Source organism: Erythrolamprus reginae, chromosome Z, assembly GCF_031021105.1.
Source record: "Erythrolamprus reginae isolate rEryReg1 chromosome Z, rEryReg1.hap1, whole genome shotgun sequence".
Classification (NCBI taxonomy): domain Eukaryota; kingdom Metazoa; phylum Chordata; class Lepidosauria; order Squamata; family Dipsadidae; genus Erythrolamprus; species Erythrolamprus reginae.
Window position 1 is genome coordinate 104,629,995 of NC_091963.1, and position 20,686 is coordinate 104,650,680.

At 37.7% G+C, this 20,686-nt stretch overlaps 1 protein-coding gene across 4 annotated transcripts in view; it reads left to right on the forward strand.

The window, feature by feature from the left end:
• GRB7 (growth factor receptor bound protein 7) overlaps positions 1-20,020 on the forward strand; it is a 78,786-nt gene extending 58,766 nt beyond the window's left edge. For 3 of the 4 annotated variants that reach the window (XM_070728098.1, XM_070728099.1, XM_070728097.1), the window contains exons 5-15: positions 3,317-3,438; positions 4,928-5,008; positions 7,070-7,207; positions 9,815-9,925; positions 11,044-11,142; positions 12,612-12,692; positions 14,480-14,596; positions 15,324-15,384; positions 17,016-17,103; positions 17,607-17,700; positions 18,752-20,020. In XM_070728098.1, coding sequence (XP_070584199.1) covers positions 3,317-3,438; positions 4,928-5,008; positions 7,070-7,207; positions 9,815-9,925; positions 11,044-11,142; positions 12,612-12,692; positions 14,480-14,596; positions 15,324-15,384; positions 17,016-17,103; positions 17,607-17,700; positions 18,752-18,898 — 1,139 coding nt within the window. In that variant the 3' untranslated portion in view covers positions 18,899-20,020. The remainder of the gene's footprint in view (positions 1-3,316; positions 3,439-4,927; positions 5,009-7,069; positions 7,208-9,814; positions 9,926-11,043; positions 11,143-12,611; positions 12,693-14,479; positions 14,597-15,323; positions 15,385-17,015; positions 17,104-17,606; positions 17,701-18,751) is intronic. The other variant, XM_070728100.1, reaches the window with a different exon arrangement.
• The last annotated feature ends 666 nt before the right edge of the window (positions 20,021-20,686 follow it).

A 20,686-nucleotide genomic window follows, 5' to 3' on the forward strand; every position in this document is an offset into this window, starting at 1 on the left:
TGTCATCATGTCCATTTCCGCGCAGTCTAATATTTTTGCAATAACTCCCTCTTCTTTGGGGATATCTTCCCCTTTCCAATTTTGCGCGTATATAATCCTTGCCGCTGTAAAAATATGTATAATCAAGTACAAAATTTTAAATCTCTCAATGTAGTCATTTGTTGTATTTCTTGGTTTCGCGTTGAGGTTGCTTTCTTCTGGCCCCTTGGTCCTGGTCCTCCACTTGTGCAGATGCCCCCATGGCTTCGGCCTGCATTGCTTCCAGTTCTTTTGTTATCTGTTCCATTTCGCTTATTCCACTGTTTTCATAAAAGTCTCTTGCTTGGTCTAGATTCTCCAATTTATATCTCGTTGATTTCCATGTCAATGATAGACCTTGTGGAATAAGCCAGCGAAAAGTTATGTTTTCTTTAATCAGAAGTTTGGTCAAGAAATGATAATCTCTTCTAGTCTCTCGAACTCGTCTTGGAATTTGTTTTAATATTTTTATTTCTCTGCCTTGGTGTTGTAGTTGTCCCGCTCTTGACCAATGCAATATATCATCTCTCATGCTTTTTCTTACAAATTTGATGTGAATCTCGCGTGGAAGGTTAAAACGGCGAATGTAGCTGTTAGAAATTCTGAAAACTTCATCGATTTCTCTTTTTATGTCATCTGGGTCCATCTGGAGGATTTTCCCAATAATGTCAACCATAATGGCCTTTAAATCTTCATCTTTTTCTTCTATTACATTTTGAAATCGAAGTCCGTATGACGCACGTTGCATTTCCAGATGTGTAATTGATTCATCATACCCTCTGTAACGCGAAGCAGCTTTGTCCTCCAAGTGACCAATTCTTTTCTCCACCTTTTCCGCCTTTTCTTCCACTGCCTTCATTCGTACTTCATTATCTTGCAAGGCTTGCTTAATTTCCTTCATCTGGTCTTTCATTTCACCTGTGTCAACTTTCATATCCGCCATCTCTGCTTTAATTTCGTCTCTCTGTTGTGTTGCATCTTGTTGAGATTTTAGCATAAAGTCATTTAATGTTGTTAATGTCTCTTGGATTGAAGCCAGAGATGGTTGTTTCTCCCTGTCCTTTTCCTTGGTGAACATAGTTGCAGATAAAGTCTGCTGTGTGGGAGATGGATGTGGTGAACTTTGCGGGGAAGAAATAGTAGTTGTTTGCTTCTTGATTGTTTTAGTATGGGTGGAAGAACTTGACATTTTCAAATTTAAATTTAGTGTTATTTTATGTTAGCAGTATGTAAAGAGATTCTGTAAATTCCAAACCCACAGTAACAGTTATACTAAATTAATAGCAATTAATTAATGGCAATAAAAGTTCTAATTCAAATAAAAGGCTAAATTTTAAATACACTTAAAATTTAAAATATATCTAATTAATGCTCAACTTATTAATTCTTATTACTCTAGTCAAAGTTTATATCAAGAAGATGTAAAGAAGAAAAGGTGAAAAAGGGGAAAGGGTTAATTTAACACAGCTGCAAAGATAAAGAGAAAAAATCAGCAGAGTAAGAAGGAGGGTAAAAGCATGTGAAGAAGGGGGGCAATCAGGGTTAAAGACTATTATTCAATTAGGAGGAACAGGGGACCAAAGACCAAAAGAAAATTTAGCAATGCATAAACAGAACCAATTATAATATAATGTAATATAGAATTAAAATTCAAAAATTGAAGTTATCAAAGGGAAAACGCAAAAAAAAACAATTGATTGAAGATCTAATTTGTTGTCAAAAACACCTTAATGAGTACTGCAAAGGTATTCCGTTTTTTGAAGCAAGGTATAGTCTTTAGAAAATTTATAAAACTTTTTCCAAGCAAATGCAGTTTAATTTCACACAGTTAAAATGAAGTCGATCCGTCTCTCACAGCCCAGAAAGAAATCTCTCCGCAGTAAATCCAACGAAAATGCTGTTAATCCACAAACCGCTATTAATCCAAACGAAATCCAATGGAAATAGTCCAACGAAATAATCCAAAAAAATCGTCGATTAAATAATCCAAATTTTAAGGTTCTCAAATGTAGGAAAAAAGTTTTTTTTCTTTATATATATTTATTCAGAATTTGTAGGTAAATAGTGAGCAGTCTGGTCCTTCCGCTAGAAAAATCCCAGCCCGGACTTCATTTTTCAATTTTCAGTAACCAAATGTTTCAAAAATGTTTCAAAAGAGGAAAAAAATTTTTTCAACCAAATAATGTCATTTTGTAAGTAATAAATCCTTTAATGTCTCATTCTAAAATCTTCTAGATCTCCTTATTAGCGAAAATTTAACAGTTCAAAACAAGTGAAAGTGGTTAGAATAAGTTCCGGCTGTTAATTCGCGCCTGGATACAATGTTGTTTTAACAACTTTCTCTTTCGCCTTCGTTTAAACTCCGATTCAATTTTCTTGTTTTTTAAACTTCTTGTTTGGCATGGAACATAGAAAAAACTTTTACCTTAATTGTAGCTTCTTTGGCAATATTCCTTTTTCGATTAGGATTGTTCAGTTTCTCTGCTTTTTACTCTCTTGATGTTTCTTGCTTCCCACTGGTTAGGTGGGATCGCAATGTCCGTGTCCTCTTAGAAGAGGACCGGTGCTCCCTACACCAGAGCTGCAGGATGAACCCTCTGTCCCGGAGCCTCGGCGATGGCTCCCCGGGCAGAGGGGAATCCCCTTTTCTAGGATCGAGCCATCCGGACTCGATCCGATCGCGCTGGGGCGACCTCTGGGAGGGTTGGAGGGGTCTCGAGGCAGAGCCCTGCCAAGAGACTCCGCTGCGATCAGTGTTTCCCAACCTTGGCCTAAAAAATGTTTTTTAAAGGCAGACGAAAGTTTGGCAATGACATATGACGTCATTGGGCAGGAAAAACCGTGGTATAGGGGAAAAAAACGTGAAGTATTTTATAATTAATATTTTTGAAAAACCGTGGTATAGACGTTTCACGAAGTTCGAACACGTGAAAATCGAGGGAACACTGTATTTGTCTTTTGGGGTGGGGGGCTAGTTCTCACACAGGTTGGTCCCATGTAAAAGGATGTTTCATTATATAAAATAATTCCCAGGACATAAATAATTGGAATATAAAGTAGTAAAAAATATCTGTTTTCTATCAAAATGAAATCGAAACTCCTATGTGATTCCCCTACCTGAAATCTAAAACGTTCAAAGACTGGGGAAAACTAGGTTACAAAGTGGAATCAGATAATTGAACATGGTCGCTAACAGATTTTTCCAGTTGCTTCTCTGTGTCTAGCATTTTAAAAGACCCTCTGAATGTAGATTTGATGTTAATGAGGCGTGTTTCTTTCTCCCATTGTTTTTCTCCAGAGCGGATCTTAGAAGACCATGAATCTGTGGTAGAGGTTCAAGCCACATGGCCTGTGGGAGGTGACAGTCGGTTTGTCTTCCGGAAGAATTATGCTAAATATGAGCTGTTCAAGAGCTCACCAGTAAGTTGGAACAATCTTAAAAGTCGTAAGAAACATAATTTTATTCCTGTACTTAGAAACATAGAAACATAAAAGATTGACGGCAGAAAAAGACCGCATGGTCCATCTAGTCTGCCCTTACACTATTTCCTGTGTCTTATCTTAGGATTGATATATGTTTATCCCAGGCATGTTTAAATTTAGTTACTGTGGATTTACCAACCACGTCTGCTGGAAGTTTGTTCCAAGCATCTACTACTCTTTCAGTAAAATAATATTTTCTCATGTTTCTTCTGATCTTTCCCCAACTAACCTCAGATTGTGCCCCCTTGTTCTTTTGCTCACTTTCCTATTAAAAACACTTCTCTCCTGAACCTGTTATTTCCTTTTTTCATGTTAAAACAACTCCAAATTTCAGAAATGAAATAGTGTTTCTTGATACTATTGTTTAGTAAAAAAATCCTCTGTATTTCACATCTTTAATGTTAATTCCCAAAATAATGATTTAGCATTTAGACTTAAATACCTCTTCATAGTGGTCAACCTTGAGCCAGTGGTGAGATTCCCACAGTGTGGTCCATAGATCACCAGTAGTGTTGGGTGAATCCAACAAAGTTCAGGTTCAGCGAACTCACCCGAACTTTGCCGTGAAGTTCGGGTGAGTTCGCTGAACCCGAACCCGAACTTTTGATTGCAGCAAGCCGCTGCCGCGTCCTTTTCTGTAAAAATAAACAAGGAGGTGGGGAATTCCCCACCGCCTTTTGCTTTTTATTTTTACAGAAAAGGATGCCGCAGCGGTGCTGCAAGCAAAAGGAGGTGGGAAATACCACTAAGGGATTCCGGGGGCGGGGCTTTGATGTCACGGAGACTCCTTCCCGTTTTGGCCAGGAAGTAGTCTCTGTGACATCAAAGCCCCGCCCCCGGAATCCCTTCGTGGGATTTCCTATCTCCTTTTGCTTGCAGCGCTGCAAGCAAAAGGAGGTGGGAAATCCCACGATGGGATTCCCCACTCTCCTCCCGGGCGGCGGTGTTTCGCGGTGTTCAGCCGAACCTGAACCTGAACTTTTAAAAAGGTTTGGGTTCAGCATACCGAACATTGCAAAGTTCGGCACGAACCCAAACCCGAACTTTGCAGGTTCGGTTCGCCCAACACTAATCACCAGTAATACATAACTGCTTGACATGTAACACCATTAGTTTGAGAAAATCGATCAGTACAGAAACTGAAAACTATTTCACTGAAGCAAAGAAGTGATAATAACACAAGCAACATATGTACTATATTCCAGCAGATTTATTTACTTCCTCTTTCCATGCATTAAAATACAAACAAATCACTTCTGAAAAAAAATGGCAGAAAAATTGCAGAGTCTAGTCCAGTAGTCAACATGAATCAATACCCAACTCCCCTCAAAAAAATAACATTTGTGGAAACTTGAAAACTACGATACAATATATGACAGTCCAAATGCATGGCATTATTTCTGCTTTCCTTTCTTCCTTATCATAGCAATCAATATTTCCTGAAGTTATGGTTTCCAGATGTCAGGATGTGGCCAATAAAGGCATGTCCCATGTAGAACTCATACAGGTAATTATCTTTTTCCTTTACCTAGGAAACAAGTACAGGGGTACCTCGTCTTACAAACTTAATTGGTTCTGGGACGAGGTTTGTAAGGTGAAAAGTTTGTAAGATGAAACAATGTTTCCCATAGGAATCAGTGGAAAAGCGATTAATGCGTGCAAGCCCAAAACTCACCCCTTTTGCCAGCCGAAGCGCCCGTTTTTGCGCTGCTGGGATTCCCCCGAGGCTCCCCTCCATGGGAAACCTCACCTCCGGACTTCTGTGTTTTTGTGATGCTGCAGGGAAATCCCAGCAGTGCAAAAACGGGTGCTTCGCTGGCAACGGAAGTCCGGAGGTGGGGTTTCCAGCGAGGGGAGCCTCAGCAAAATTGCAGCATTGCAAAAACACGGAAGTCCTTGAAACCCCACCTCTGGACTTCCGTGTTTTTGTGATGCTGCGACACTTATGCATATATAAAGACACATACATATGTTTGTGTGTGTCTATCTTCAGAACCTTCTATTTGTACGTGCATGCACATTTTTATATTTAAATACTGCCCCATTCGTAAATGACTCTGAATAGCTTGTAGATCTAGTAATAGGATTATATAGATTTACTGATGGCAAGATGAAAACCATATTAAAAAGGAATTCTATTGATAGAATCACAACAAAATTCCCAACACTGGGGATAAATGATTCAGACAAATGTTCACTTTCAAAGAGGGAAGGAGACAAAGACTGCCCTTCAAATTCCAAAGGCTGACTAAAATATAGATCACAGGAAATGTGATTGCGATTTGGTGATATCACTCAGGAGAGATAACCTCTTCTTTGGTTGACTGTTTTTGCTCTGAGGGCTTTAGCTATGTAAAACAAAGATTTTGACATTTGACATTTCAGCAACATTTTCCCCTCTTCAAAAATCATGCTACCAAGTGTCTGTGTTGACAGTTTATCACACATTTACAAGAAAAAATATTTGCAATCGGAGATGTGCTAAAAGGAAACTTGGGTCATTCCTGCTTTACTCATTCAGAGGTTTTTCAATTGCCCTTTCATTCACAAGGAGAAAACAGAGATCTTGGATACTTTGATGCAAAAACTAGTTACTGACACTAGTAACATATTGGGCAGGAAGCAACCAGAAATTTGCAATATAAGTTATATCACTTTTGTTATTTACCCATCATGAAAGGTAACAGAGGGAGCGTAGCTGTAAAACTTTGCACAATATGAATAAATTGTTCAAAACCTATTTATTGGCAACCAATTCAAGCCAGAAAAGTGAATATATTACTCTACTAATTATTACTCTACTAAGCCGTTGGCTACTTCATACTTACTATTCCTTCCTGTTGAAATAAAAGGTCACATGTTTAGTATTTGATGCTCTGCCCAGAATGAATTAGCAATGAGTACCAAATTACCACTGTAGATTTTTTGACAACAAAAACATCTTTAAGGAGTTTTAAGGAGAAAATAAAACAAACTAGACTCCCTTGTGTCAAAGTACCAATTATATTGCCTAGTTTGGTTATTAAACATTTAGAAGAAAACTAAACTTAGCAAACAGTAGGATGCCAATAGATACTTCAGAAACTTTTATATTCCCAGGACTGCATGCTACAAATTTAAATCATACCACACAGAACTTCTGCCATAATTTCCCCTCCTCCCATAATTCCTCACCACTTAAAATGAAGCAGAGCCATTACAGAATAGAATAGAACAGAACAGAATAGAATAGAATTTTATTGCCAAGTGTGATTGGACATACAAGGAATTTATCTTGGTGCATATGCTCTCAGCGTACATAAAAGAAAAAGATAAATTTGTCCAGAATCATGTGGTACAACACTTAATGATTGTCACAGGGGTCAAATAAGCAATGAAGAAACAATCAATATTAATAAAAATCTTAGGATACAAGCAACAAGTTACAGTCATGCAGTCCTGAGTGGGAGGAAAAGAGTGATAGGAATGATGAGAAAAACTAGTAGAAATAGAATAGTAGAAATTATCAAGGAAAACTAGCAGTAAATTTGTAATGTAGCCTCAATCTTTAATTCCATTTCCCCCCCAGAATGTTCTTAATGCAGGAAGCTGCCCTGAAATCCAAGGGTTCCTGCATCTGAAGGAAGTTGGGCGCAAAGCCTGGAAAAGATATTACTTTTCTCTGCGGCGTTCTGGGCTCTATTACTCAACAAAAGGCATGTCGAAAGTAAGTTTGTGAGTGCAAGATGTAATGGAGGAATCACTTGGTGGGTTGCTTTTTTTGTGTGTTTGGGGATGGTTTGTTTGGGGGTGGGGGGGTTGGCTATGGATAACAGTTCTGAACTATGTATTGTAACAGTTTTCCCAGAAAGGAAAACAGCAATTGGGATTAGGCATCAACAACGTTTAGAACAATGTTTTTGGTGTGAAGCTTCATAGCAGAAGCTGGTGACCTGGGACGTGGTATGCCCAAGTGGAAACTGTCATACAAATCAGAGATTAATGGAAGTAAAATGTACCGTATCTCCACGGTAGATTTTTAAATGTTAGGGATTTCTGGAATCCATTGAATATAAAATATGTTTAAACCCAAATAAAATAAGATACATAGTAACTTAACAAAGTTGACTCAGCCTTCCATCCTTCCGAGGTGGATAAAATGAGGACCCGGATTATGAGGGCAATATGCTCACTCTGTTAAAAAGTGCTATTGCTAACAGGTTGTAAGCCACCCTGAGTCTAAGGAGAAGGGCGGCATAAAAAACAAACAAACAAACAAATAAATAAATAAATAAATAAACTTTCATCTTTGATAATGATACATTTTGTCTGCAGTTTCTCAATAATCCTTATAACCAGTAATGGGCTACCAAAATTTTTATTGCCACTCTGTGGGTGTGGCTTATTTTGTGGGTGTGGCTTGCTGGCCATGTGACCAGGTAGGAGTGGCTTGAACGATCATCAATGTTCAAGTGAACTTACAACCTCACCAGTATCACTCACTAGGGTGACAATTTCCTTCATATTTCCCCTGCTCTCCTTCCTGGGTTGCCCCCTGCCTCAGGCTGGGTAGCTTGGTGAACGGGTGCTGATCAGCTGTTGAGAAAAGATGGGGGCGGAAAAGGGCCCCCTGCAACTCCTGCCGCTGCTGGTCTCCCTGCCGCTTTCCAAGGAGGAGGAGGAGAACGGGAGGGGGGAATTTAAAAATATTGGAAAGCTGAGGGAGAGTTACATGGTTATTATTGCCGCACAATGCCTTTTCATCTCAGCTGTGAGGGCTTTGCAAGGGGAAAAAGACCACAACCAAGACTACTTTGGCGTGGCTCAGCTCGACTCTCCTTTTTTCCCTTACTGCTGCTATGTGCTCCTCGCTTTTTTCCTCTTTCCTCCTTCCTGGCCTCAGGAGTTGGCTGCATGAGGCTAGAGGGGAGCCGGGCAGGAGAGACGAAGCTCGTCCAAGGCCAGGAAGGAGGAAAGAGGAAAAAAGTAAGGAGCACAGACGCAGCAGCAGCAGCAGGGGAAAAAAAGGAGAACCCACCTGAGACCAGTAATCCCAGAAGTGACTGCCGCTGGTCAACTAGAGCTGGGCACACAGCGTCCTGCCTGCTGCCCACCCCTGCTTATAGCCCTATTTGAAATATTCAATATTATTATTCTCACATTTGGTGAATTCAATGAAGTGGTAATATGTGAATGTTTCTTGACTGCTATGCTGTGTCTGTTCAAAAATTAAAAACATGTATGTGTCATGGACATGTGCACATTTTCTTCTTTTTGTTTGGAGAGCTGGGATGGGAACTACACAAACAAACATAGTCCTCCTGGACTATAAACATTTTATTTTTAGTAGTTATTACTAAACATTTTATTTTTAGTAGCTATTAAAGCTACCTTTTTCTGGACAAAGAATTTAAAAAAAATTAGTAGGATTCTGACTTTTGCATCTGATGTTAAATTCAGTTCTTGTCCATATCTAATGCATAGATAGAATATACAGAATATGTCTAGAACCGCAGATTCAATTGGTATGAAGTAAAATCTCATTTGCAGGTTCAAATTCTGGTAAGGGTAGGGCTAGCTGAGGAGAGCATAATAAACTCGAAAGAGATCTACTAGTCTCCCTTCCTTTTCACTATCAGCTAAAATATGTTATGTGTGTGTGTGTGTGTTTTCTGTCAAATCACCCTGGCATACCCAAATATACCAAGGAGGGAGCATACTGCTTCCTTTTTGCCTCTCAAGCCCTCCAGGGGTCAATATCCAAGGCAGCTAATTTTTTATAGCTGACAAACTAAATTCTATATGTGTAACCTTCCTTTTCATTAAAAACATGTGTGGCACACACACACACACATGGGTGTGGTCTGTTTGTGTGTGTGTGGGGGGTCACATGTTTTTGCTGAATTTGAAAATTAACAGAGACTAGGGTAGATCTATTTCAGCCTTGTTCTGACCTCATCAGCTATCCATACCCTCAATGGGACTTGAACTTGCAGCCTTTGCCTTGTAAGGCAGAGAATTAACATCTAGGCTTCAGTATCTAATCCCATCAGCATTGTACCAGGGAAGAGTTATATAGGGGTTTTTTTTGTTGAATCAAAATGTTATATATTTTGTATACTTTATACATATTTGTATACATATTATATCTATATCTATATCTATCTATATCTATCTATCTATCTATCTATCTATCTATCTAATCTCTCTCTCTCTCTCTCTCTCTCTATCTATCTATCTATCTATCTATCTATCTATCTATATATATATATATATATATATATAAATACATATACACTCACACATACATATTTTCTTGCCTCCCTTATGCTAGGACCCCCGGCATTTACAATATTGTGTTGATATAAATGAATCAGTCATCTATTATATAACCCAAGGCAAAAAACAGTATAACACACCTACTGAGTATGGCTTTTGTATCAAGGTAAGACAAGTGAGAATTAATCTTGGCTTCATTCCACCTTTTATCCCTTTAACTTTAATTTTAAATGATCAGATTAATTTAAAATATTCATAGAATTAAATATTAAGGTTCGGGTAAAAGGCACAATGGGTATTGTTTTCCAATAGTTAAATCAATATATGATCCTAACTTTAACCTTTGATTCTTTTGTAAGTTTTGGTTTATAAAATTTTTCTTAATATTTTGAGGATTCTTAATTTAACTCTCAATACTGAAGTAACTATATTTTATTAATATGCTATTATTAATATGTTATTGAGCTGAGAGGGGCATGAAAAAAATCTAATAATAATAATTTTCTTTCAATAATGTTTCATTCTGTTTTTAGTATCTTAAGGCTTACTTTTAAACTCTTCTTACACAGTTTGCATATCTATTTTATGTTTTCAACTGCTTTTTAATTTCTTTGTATTTTATAATTTTATGTATGTACTTTATGTTTGTACAAAACAAAATGTTATGTTTGTACAAAACATTTCTCATTCACTACTGAACTTGAATCTCTACAAATAAAATTTAATATGCTGACTAATATTTGAAAACTGATGTTACTTTTTAAAAATTAAATTTAAGGCACATTTCTCTTTTGAATGTATAAATTTTTTTTTACTATCCTAATAGTTGGCTGTCACTCAAAATGTTTCTCCATAAGCCTCTTGTAAACATGGTTCCATATTATAGGGGGGGGGGGATCCTGGGTCAAACTCAGGAAGAGTTGCAATAAGCATCTATTTTGAAGTTTCAACTGGGAATAACTTAATTTTCTTGACAAGCCCAATATAAAAAGAATAGGATTAGCATTCTTTAAAGGCTGATGAAAATAAATAAACTCAAAAAGTAAAGCAACAGCAAAACACCTTATGGATATGTATTTTGGGCATCTAAGAGCCTGCTTTTGACACCTTACTTAATTGTCTTAAATGTTGGTTCCCTAGTCAAGGTATCCCTTAAACAGGAAGTTTAATGATAATTGAAACTAGACCAAACTCATGTAGAATTTTTTCAGATGTGGAAGAGGAAGGTCTTGCCAGAGTTGTCATATTGTGTGCATTCTTATCAGTTTTTCCTTTCTCTTAAAGCCACATAAGGCGCGCAATGGACTCAAGGGACTGAGGCTCTTTTGCTGTGAAGATGAACAAAGTCGCACATGCTGGATGGCTGCCTTTCGTCTCTTTAAGGTGGGAACCATTTGGTTCGGCACTGGAAATAATAGGAAATTTATTACAATGTAAATTGAAACTTCCAGGAAACCATCTTCCTCCAAATGGGAAGAAAAGAGAAACCCCCTCTTCCTTCTTATTGCAACCTTGACTCAGAAGTTGATTTTTTTTCCTTTATCAAAAGGTTGCATTTCAGTAACGTTTAGCTTGACATGGGATTTTTAGCTCTGACCACATTATCCTTCAAATCTTGTCTGCTGTATTGCTATATTGCTGATCTCCAATTGCATTTGGTAACTTTTAAATAATTTGCATGGTCTCGATACTATGATTCCTAGAGAAAAGATGTTTTGCTATGATAGTATTGTACAGTATTATCAAACATGTCACTTTCAGCCATAGAAAACTGTTACGTGAGCTGGACTTGCTCTTTATTTATTTATTTTTTATTGATGGATTTTGTCCAATACACAATGAGGGTTTATTTCTTTATTTCTTTGTTTCTTTCTTTGTTTCTTTCTTTCTTTCATTCTTTATTTATTTATTTATTTATTTATTTATTTATTCATTCATTCATTCATTCATTCATTCATTCATTCATTCATTCAATTTTTATGCCGCCCTTCTCCTTAGACTCAGGGCGGCTTACAACATGTTAGCAATAGCACTTTTTAACAGAGCCAGCGTATTGCCCCCACAATCCGGGTCCTCATTTTACCCACCTCGGAAGGATGGGAGACTGAGTCAACCTTGAGCTGGTGATGAGATTTGAACCACTGACCTTCAGATCTACAGTCAGCTTCAGTGGCCTGCAGTACAGCACTCTACCTGCTGCGCCACCCCGGCTCTTAGTTTTTAGTGGGTATACACATAGTAAAATACATGATGAAGGTTATAGAGGATATACTCATAGTAAAATATATATCTAAGAAAGAATAGAAGAGAAGTTATAGGAATAGAACATATCAATGAAGGAATAGAAGAAGAGATATAGGAATAGAACAAAGGTATAGGAGATATAGGAGAGCAATAGGACAAGGGACGGAAGGCACTCTAGTGCACTTGTACTTGCCCCTTACTGAACTCTTAGGAATCTGGATAGGTCAACCGTGGATAATCCAAGGGTATATGTTTGGGGGTTTGGGGATGACACTATGGAGTCCGGTAATGAGTTCCACGCTTCGACAACTCGGTTACTGAAGTCATATTTTTTTAGTCAAGTTTGGAGCGGTTAATATTAAGTTTAAATCTGTTGTGTGCTCTTGTGTTGTTGTGGTTGAAGCTGAAGTAGTCGCCGACAGGCAGGACATTGCAGCATATGATCTTGTGGGCAATACTTACATCTTGTTTAAGGCGTCTTAGTTCTAAACATTTTAGGCCCAGGATTGAAAGTCTAGTCTCGTAGGGTATTCTGTTTCGAGGGGAGGAGTGAAGGGCTCTTCTGGTGAAGTATCTTTATATATTAACAATTATTAATCTTTCCTCAGTATGGCGTCCAGCTCTACAGAAACTACCAGCAATGTCAGGCACGCCAAAAGGAACCAGCTTGGTTTGGCACTGTGCCCCTGGTAAGTAGTCTGATAACAGATCATTTGTTTTTTTTATTATTTGGGTGAACATTTTGATAGCTTATCAGTATGTAGGCTTTTTAGAAATACCTTCATCATATAAGCTTATATTTCCTGAGTAGATGAAACCGTTTCTGGAGTTAATTTTAAATGAGAGTATTTTCTGCAGATGCATAAATTTAACACATCCATTTCCTGTTCAGCGACTGAGTTCTAGTGACAGGTTGGTAAGCAAAATGATCAATATCTAAAAAACCAAGATGGAAGCACACTGCAAAGATTACTAGCTGTTTCCCTCTCATTCAAACATACACACAAACATACCATGCATAAATTGTATAGGCCTGGGGGGAAAGGAATATCTCAATTCCCCCATGCCTGCCGACACGGGTGGGTTTTAAGGAGCTTACGAAAGGCGAGAAGGGTGGGGGCAATTCTGACCTTTGGGGGGAGCTGGTTCCAGAGGGTCGGGGCCGCCACAGAGAAGGCTCTTCCCCTGGGTCCCGCCAAACAACATTATTTAGTCGATGGGACCCGGAGAAGGTTCACTCTGTGGGACCAAACTGGTCGCTGGGATTCATGCGGCAGAAGGCAGTCCTGGAGATATTCTGATCCGATGCCATGAAGGGCTTTATAGGTCATAACTAACACTTTGAATTGTGACCGGAAACTGATCGGCAACCAATGCAGACTGCGGAGTGTTGGTGTAACATGGGCATATTTAGGGAAGCCCATGATTACTCTTGCAGCTGCATTCTGCATGATCTGAAGTTTCCGAACACTTTTCAAAAGTAGCCCCATGTAGATAGCGTTACAGTAGTCGAACCTCGAGGTGATGAGGGCATGAGTGACGGTGAGCAGTGACTCCCGGTCCAAATAGAGCCGCAACTGGTGCACCAGGCGAACCTGGGCAAACGCCCCCCTCGCCACCACTGAAAGATGTTTCTCTAATGTGTGCTGTGGATCGAGGAGGACGCCCAAGTTGCGGACCCTCTCTGAGGGGGTCAATGATTTATTTGAATCCTACCACTGGAGATGACCTCTAAATCTCCTGAAGAGATTATCTAGCTTGGTAACAAAACATTCAGAAACTAACCCACAAGCTCGGAGGATGAACCCTTACCCTCATCCTACCTCTGAGCTACAGATATTCATCACTATTGCAACCCTAGTTTGTTCCTAAGCATGAAAAACATCAAATATGTTGTCAATGTCAATAGAGCCATGGCACGTTCAAGAAATAATTTCCTTTTGATGACCTGAAAATGCAAAAAGGAGTATATTTACTTAAGTCCTTCTTAGATGGTATAAATACTTTTAAAATTTTATTTCTGAAGATGATGTAATTTTAGGTATTCAATTATTTAATCATTGAAATAATGAAACAATTTTACATTTTATTGTAAAATTGCAAAATCTGTCTACACTTTTAAGTTCTATCTACTATGAATTTTCTCATATTCATTTGTGTGTGCGCAGTCATTTACTTTATTCCTCAAAAGTGTATTTTTTAAAGAAAAGAAGCATAAATACATATTTAAATAAAGCTTAGAATTTAGAAACTGGTATGCAATATCAAAAGTTGACAATAAACCTTAGAATTTTGATAAGTGGTACCAAAATTTGCCAATTGCTATGTTAAGTATCTCCATTCTCTTCTTTAAAGATTTTTGTAAATACTTTTTTAAAGCTACCAAATTACTCTCACCTTACCATGCTGCTAGTAGAAACTGATTATGTACTATTGAAGAGAGTAATCACTAAACTGTGTTTTAAAAATCCACTAGCGGAGCGTGTCTGATAATACCCTTGTGGCCATGGACTTTTCGGGTTGTACAGGACGAGTGATTGAAAACCCCAATGAGGCACTGACTGTAGCTATGGAGGAAGCTCGGGCATGGAGGGTAAGTCTACTATTTATTTTTTACTTAGAAATAGCAGGAACTTTAATACAGGAATGTTACAGAAAGAGAGCTGGGTTAATCTGTGTTGGCAACAGATTAACAGGGTTCACATAACATATTTAATCATAAACTTGGAATAGCAAAATCCAGTTACTATGATATTATAACCTGCCCACGTAGTTGAATTATATTAAGACTTACTAAACTTTATTCAACGTATTAAGAAAACAGCACAGTTTTTACAATACATTTAGCTCAAACCCATCGTATAGACAAAATATGTATAACTGGCTGTGAATAAACTTAAAGTGTCTTTAGGAAACCTAATGTCAATATTGGTATTCCTGAACACATTTGTTCCTTTGGTGATACAAAAACATTATCAAACAAGTAAATCTGAAATAATTTAAGACAACACAAAAATTAAACCATTTATCATACTTTCTGGCTTCTGTGAAACTGAGCAGGCTTTGTCAGATGAATATGATGAAACCAGCCTTTCTCCAGGGATGTTTACAGTCCAATCTCAACATTTTCTCTGAAGAAACTCCCACTCTACAGTATATAGTAACTTTAGGACAGCAGTTTTTTGTAAAATGGTTGCTTACTGAAATTGGTCAATGAGTGTATGGCAATTAGCTGGGGCAATTAGTGATGGCATTGCCTGATATGATGGCAAAGTTAAAACACTTGAACAACCTCTGGTGTTCTTTTTTCTATGCTGCAGAAGAAGACATCTCAGCGATACAGCTTGCCCACTGGATTCCAGAGCTGTCCATTCAGTGCTGGTGAGTGCCTGTCCCAAGGGCATGATATGTAGCCATGTTTCATATCTGCAACATTAGCCGAATATCTGATTCGTGGTGTTGGAAGCAAATTAAGGGATGAATGAAACCTCCTAGTGGTTGATCAGGGGAAAATAAGGTTCTTTCTTAGGTCATTTGCTGTAATGGAGACATAATCTATGGTATTCATGTAAATCCACAATACAATTAGCATGACTTTTTAAAAATGGAACTCCAATCCACTGCCTTGGAACACAGTAGGCAGGATGAGATTGAATTACAGTTGTATTTACAGTGATGCCTCGTCTTACAAATGCCTCGTCATACAAATTTTTCGAGATACAAACCTGGGATTTAAGATTATTTTGCCTCTTTTTACAAACTATTTTCACCTTACAAACCCACCACCGCTGCTGGGATGCCCCGCCTCCGGACTTCTGTTGACAGGGAAGCGCCCGTTTTTGTGCTGCTGATTCCCCTGAGGCTCCCCTTCATGGGAAACCCCACCTCCGGACTTCCATATTTTTGTGATGCTGCAGGGGAATCCCAGCAGCACAAAAATGGGTGCTTTGCTGGCAATGGAAGTCCGGAGGCGGGGCATCCCAGCGAGGGGAGCCTCAGTGAAATCGCAGCATTGCAAAAACACAGAAGTCCGGAGGTGGGGTTTCCCATGGAGGGGAGCCTCAGGGAAATCCCAGCAGCACAAAAACAGGCGCTTCGGCTGGTAAAAGGGGTGAATTTTGGGCTTGTACGCATTAATCGCTTTTCCATTGATTCCTATGGGAAACATTGTTTCGTCTTACAAACTTTTCACCTTAAGAACCTCGTCCCGGAACCCATTAAGTTTGTAAGACAAGGTATCACTGTATTTGAATTGTTTAACTGAAGTGCAGCTGAAACTGTTTCAGTATTTGATTATTGTACTGGCCTACAAAAAATTATAAGACAGGACAACAATAAAATGTTTCTGAAGGTGCATTAACTGTCCTTCCCTACATGTCCCTAGTAGCAAAATAGCTAAAACAGCATATTATTCCAAATTATCATAGAACATTTACATTTATGATACTAATATCTTTAGTAATACATATGCAATTTATGACTAAATGGAAAGGTGCCTTAGAAATACTATCCAACATTATTTTGTACAACTTCTTCTATAGGAAAATATACAGTACCATAATAGTCCCATATATAAGAAAACCACAAGTTGGATAGTTTTTACAATCCATTTACTGGCAGATAAAGAATGAAAGTTATGAAATTTTGGTTGACAGCATTGTTGATAATATGATATGATAATATGTTATAAGGAAGAATGGAAATGAAGGAAGATAGAAATGGAAAAAATTCCTATTAATTAAACTTCAATTTAATTTAATTGGATTTCATACCAAATATATTAGTTCCTGACAGATTATTTATTAATTATTCTTCCTTGTTCACCAGTTCCAATTGGATCCTTTAATCGTGATATTTAATATTCTTCATTATAGAAGTTAATGTTTATACCTGAAGTTCTTTGTAAATAATTTTAATGCTTTGCTTCTAAAAAAAATTCCTTTCTTTTTCCTTTTTCCTTCCTTCCTTCCTTCCTTCCTTCCTTCCTTCCTTCCTTCCTTCCTTCCTTCCAGCAATCCACAAAACTCAACCCTGGTTCCATGGTCACATTTCTAGAGAATATACCCAGCGCCTTATAATTCAACAAGGCCTTGTGGATGGGTATGTTGTTTGAGTAACATTACAGTTTGTAATATTAATTATACTACTATATTCAGATGTAGAGATGTAGAAATCAGCCAGGATGGAAAGGGATATGGATATACCTGAAATCACCCTGTAAGAACATTGTAAGAGAGGAGAAAAATGTATTTCTTGATGTGGGAGAGGCAAGCAAGGAAAATTAGCAGTCGCTTTTCTTCATCTTCATAGCCACCAGAAGTTTTGTTAGGTTTTGACTTTCGAGGAAAAGGAATCACCATCTTTCCGAGACAGGGTTGCATCTTCCAACTCTGCAGATAAATTCATTCCAGCAGCTTTCTATAATATGGTCCTTTAGCCAGATGCATACAGATCTGGAAGAGACTGTATGAGAAAAGACGAAATATTCAAATATGTATAATTTGCAAGCATTGCAATAGCATAAATTGGAATACTGTATGGGGAGTGGTTAAGGTTACTGGATGGTGAAAACTAACCCTTGTTCGGGGTCTTATTAATTGCAGGTTATTCCTGGTGCGTGAAAGCCAGAGGAATCCCAAAGGCTTCGTCTTGTCCCTTAGTCATACACAAAAAGTGAAGCACTATCTGATACTTCCAGTAAGTGAACAATGAAACTGGCTGAACTGCTTTCATCCATCCAGCCTAGTTTGGTGTCCAGATGCAGGAATTTTTACTAGTTACTATTGTTTCAGTATGCTAGGGATTGTGTTCAAATGTTCTGCATGTATTCTTCTGTCGTGCGTAACTTCCACAAAATATGACTTTTAATAGCATCGCTCCTAGCCTCTTTTAGCTATGTCTACAGCATGATAGAAAAAACAGTTAAAAATATAATCTACTTTAATCTGCATTAAAAGATTTTTTATTTATTTATTTATTTTGTCCAATACACAATGAGAGTTTTAGTGGGTATATATATATATATACACAGACATACATAGTAAAATGTATGATGAAGATTATAGAGGAGATTTATAAGGAAGATATATAAGGAGATGTATTGAGATGTATTGAGATATTCCTTTCCCCCCAGGCCTATACAATTTATGCATGGTATGTTTGTGTGTATGTTTGGTTTTTTAATAAGGGTTATTTTAAACATTAGATTTGTCATATGCTGTTTTATTATTGTTGTTAGCTGCCCCGAGTCTACGGAGAGGGGCGGCATACAAATCTAATGAATGAATGAAGGAAGGAAGGAAGAAAGAATTGATAGAGCATGCTACTCCCAACTGCTAGCTAGCTCAAGGTTATCTAAGTTTAGGGAATCCAAATATAGACAGAATCTGATCAAACAGGAACATAAATATGTGACAAGATTAAATTCCAATTCATTCTTGGAAAATATGAAAGCGAGAAAGCAGGGGGAAAAATGTCACATCAGCAGAGCTAAACAGTCATGCATAAGGAATTCTTGGGAGATTTGCAATTCCTCTGGTGTTTACTTTCTAGAAAAAGAAATGTGTTGTACTGTTCTCAGATAAATTTGGAGAAGCACTGTTACCAGAGAGCAAAAGACAGGGATGAGGTGGCCTACTTCTGCCTGAGATTACTTCTTGAAACAGAGTCAGATATCACCTTCCATTTCTTCTGTTTCCTTTTGCCTCTGTTTCTGTGCCAATGTTTTCTAATTCTTTATACCTTTCAGTGTGAAGACGAAGGACGCCTCTACTATACCATGGACGATGGCCAGACACGTTTTGCTGACTTGATTCAGCTAGTAGAATTTCACCAAATCAACCGGGGCATCCTGCCTTGCAAACTGAAGCACTATTGCACATGTGTTGCCTTATGATAGACTGTCACCCATTGGCCATTCCTGGGCCTTGAATTATCATTGGCTAAGGCTTACATGTAGGTCCTTTTGAAATGCATACATCAAGACCTACTTCAGACTTTTCAATCTCTTTGTCACCTTGCCTTCAAGCCATTCATACAAGATACCAAGAAAAGAACAGTATTGTAACTTTCCCATGAGGCTACTCATCAGTAAGCCTTCAGATTTTTATTTTTATTTTTCAGAATCAAAGATTTCAGGTCACAGTATAGTAGTTTATTTTAGAAACAGTCACAACATTGTTGGCTGGTGTCTTTTTAAAAAAAATATGACTTTTTTTTTTTAACCTCGAGTGCCCTTCTATATGTATGTTTTAATACAGATTTTGCTTTGTCACCATGTTACAGAAATTTTGCTTCATTGATCATTTAATCTTTCTAATGTGATTGCCAATTTCCAAAAGTCTGGATCTTGTATGCCAGACTTATGCATTGTTTCAAAATCCTGACTAGAAAAAATAGCAAGATGTAAGAACTGATTTGTATTGCAAATAATGTTTGTCTTATTAACTGTCTTAAAAACTATGATCTGGTTCTACCCAAGATTCCATGGGTGCTGTCACCTTTGTTAGAAAAGGAATTCTTTTAAGGTTCAATCTCCTCTCTGGTACCTAGTAGCATTACAGTTTATGAAAGAAAATACAACCTGTTCAGGGGATGGACCACAATATACATTAAGAGTCTTTGGGTTTGCCCTGAAAGAATCTGCAGCAGGAAAGCTCATTAAGCCCAAGACTGCTCTGAAATTTCTTGTCACTTTGGATCTGAAAACAGTTGTCTTGGGCTCTTGAGAATCACAAAACCCAAGAATTCTTCAAATATTGTATCCTATAGCAGAGCAAAGATTGAAACATTTTTGGTTAAGTTTAGTTAATGTGACGAGAAATTGAGGTTTGAAGAATTGGGGGTTTTTTCCTCCTTGTGTTAAGGGCTTAAACTATTATGGGAGCGAGAAGGGATGATGATGATGATGCAAAAAGACTGTGACATTCTTATTTTTGCTTTTTTGAGGCCAGTATATACTGTGATGTTTTGTTTTTGTATATGTAAATGCTGGTAATAAATCTTATTTTTTATGATACATCCTGCTGGTTTTCTGTTCAAATCAAGTTCTGAAACAAACGAGCTAATTTCAACCTTAGACATGCATAATCAATGATAACTTATAGAATGTTTAAAAAATGTATCTCCATATCTAACCCACCAGATTTCTAGTGTATAATTAAATATAAATATATTTCCTATCCTAAACAGTGTCTTTAGCAGAAATGATAGAGTAGTCAATAATTAGACTTCCATCATTGCCATTTATTTTTAAAAAAAATTGACTGCCCAGGATCTTTCCAGATGCCTTGGAAAGAGGAAGGCAAAATAACATTTACAAAACTATCCAGTAAATATCATTTTAAAAATTATTGTATCGGGGGGGAAGATCACTAAGGTCCAGATTAGTTATGACGATTCTTTGATATTTTGTCTACAAACAAACCAAGCTGGATAATGTGCCCTGCAAAGGTTATTGGAAAATGCCATTTTCTTTTTTCAAAATACTTCGCCAAGTCTCATGGTTTTGTTTATATATCACGAGTGATTTATGCTGGAACTGATTAGATGGGATTTGTATGCAAATCCATTTGGAGTTTAACAAAATTCAAGAGATTAAGAGTTTACATTTTAGCCAATTAGGTCTTAAGCTGGCCCCTTTAAAGCCCTTTGAACCCTTTGGAGAAGATGTAAGGGTGCAAAG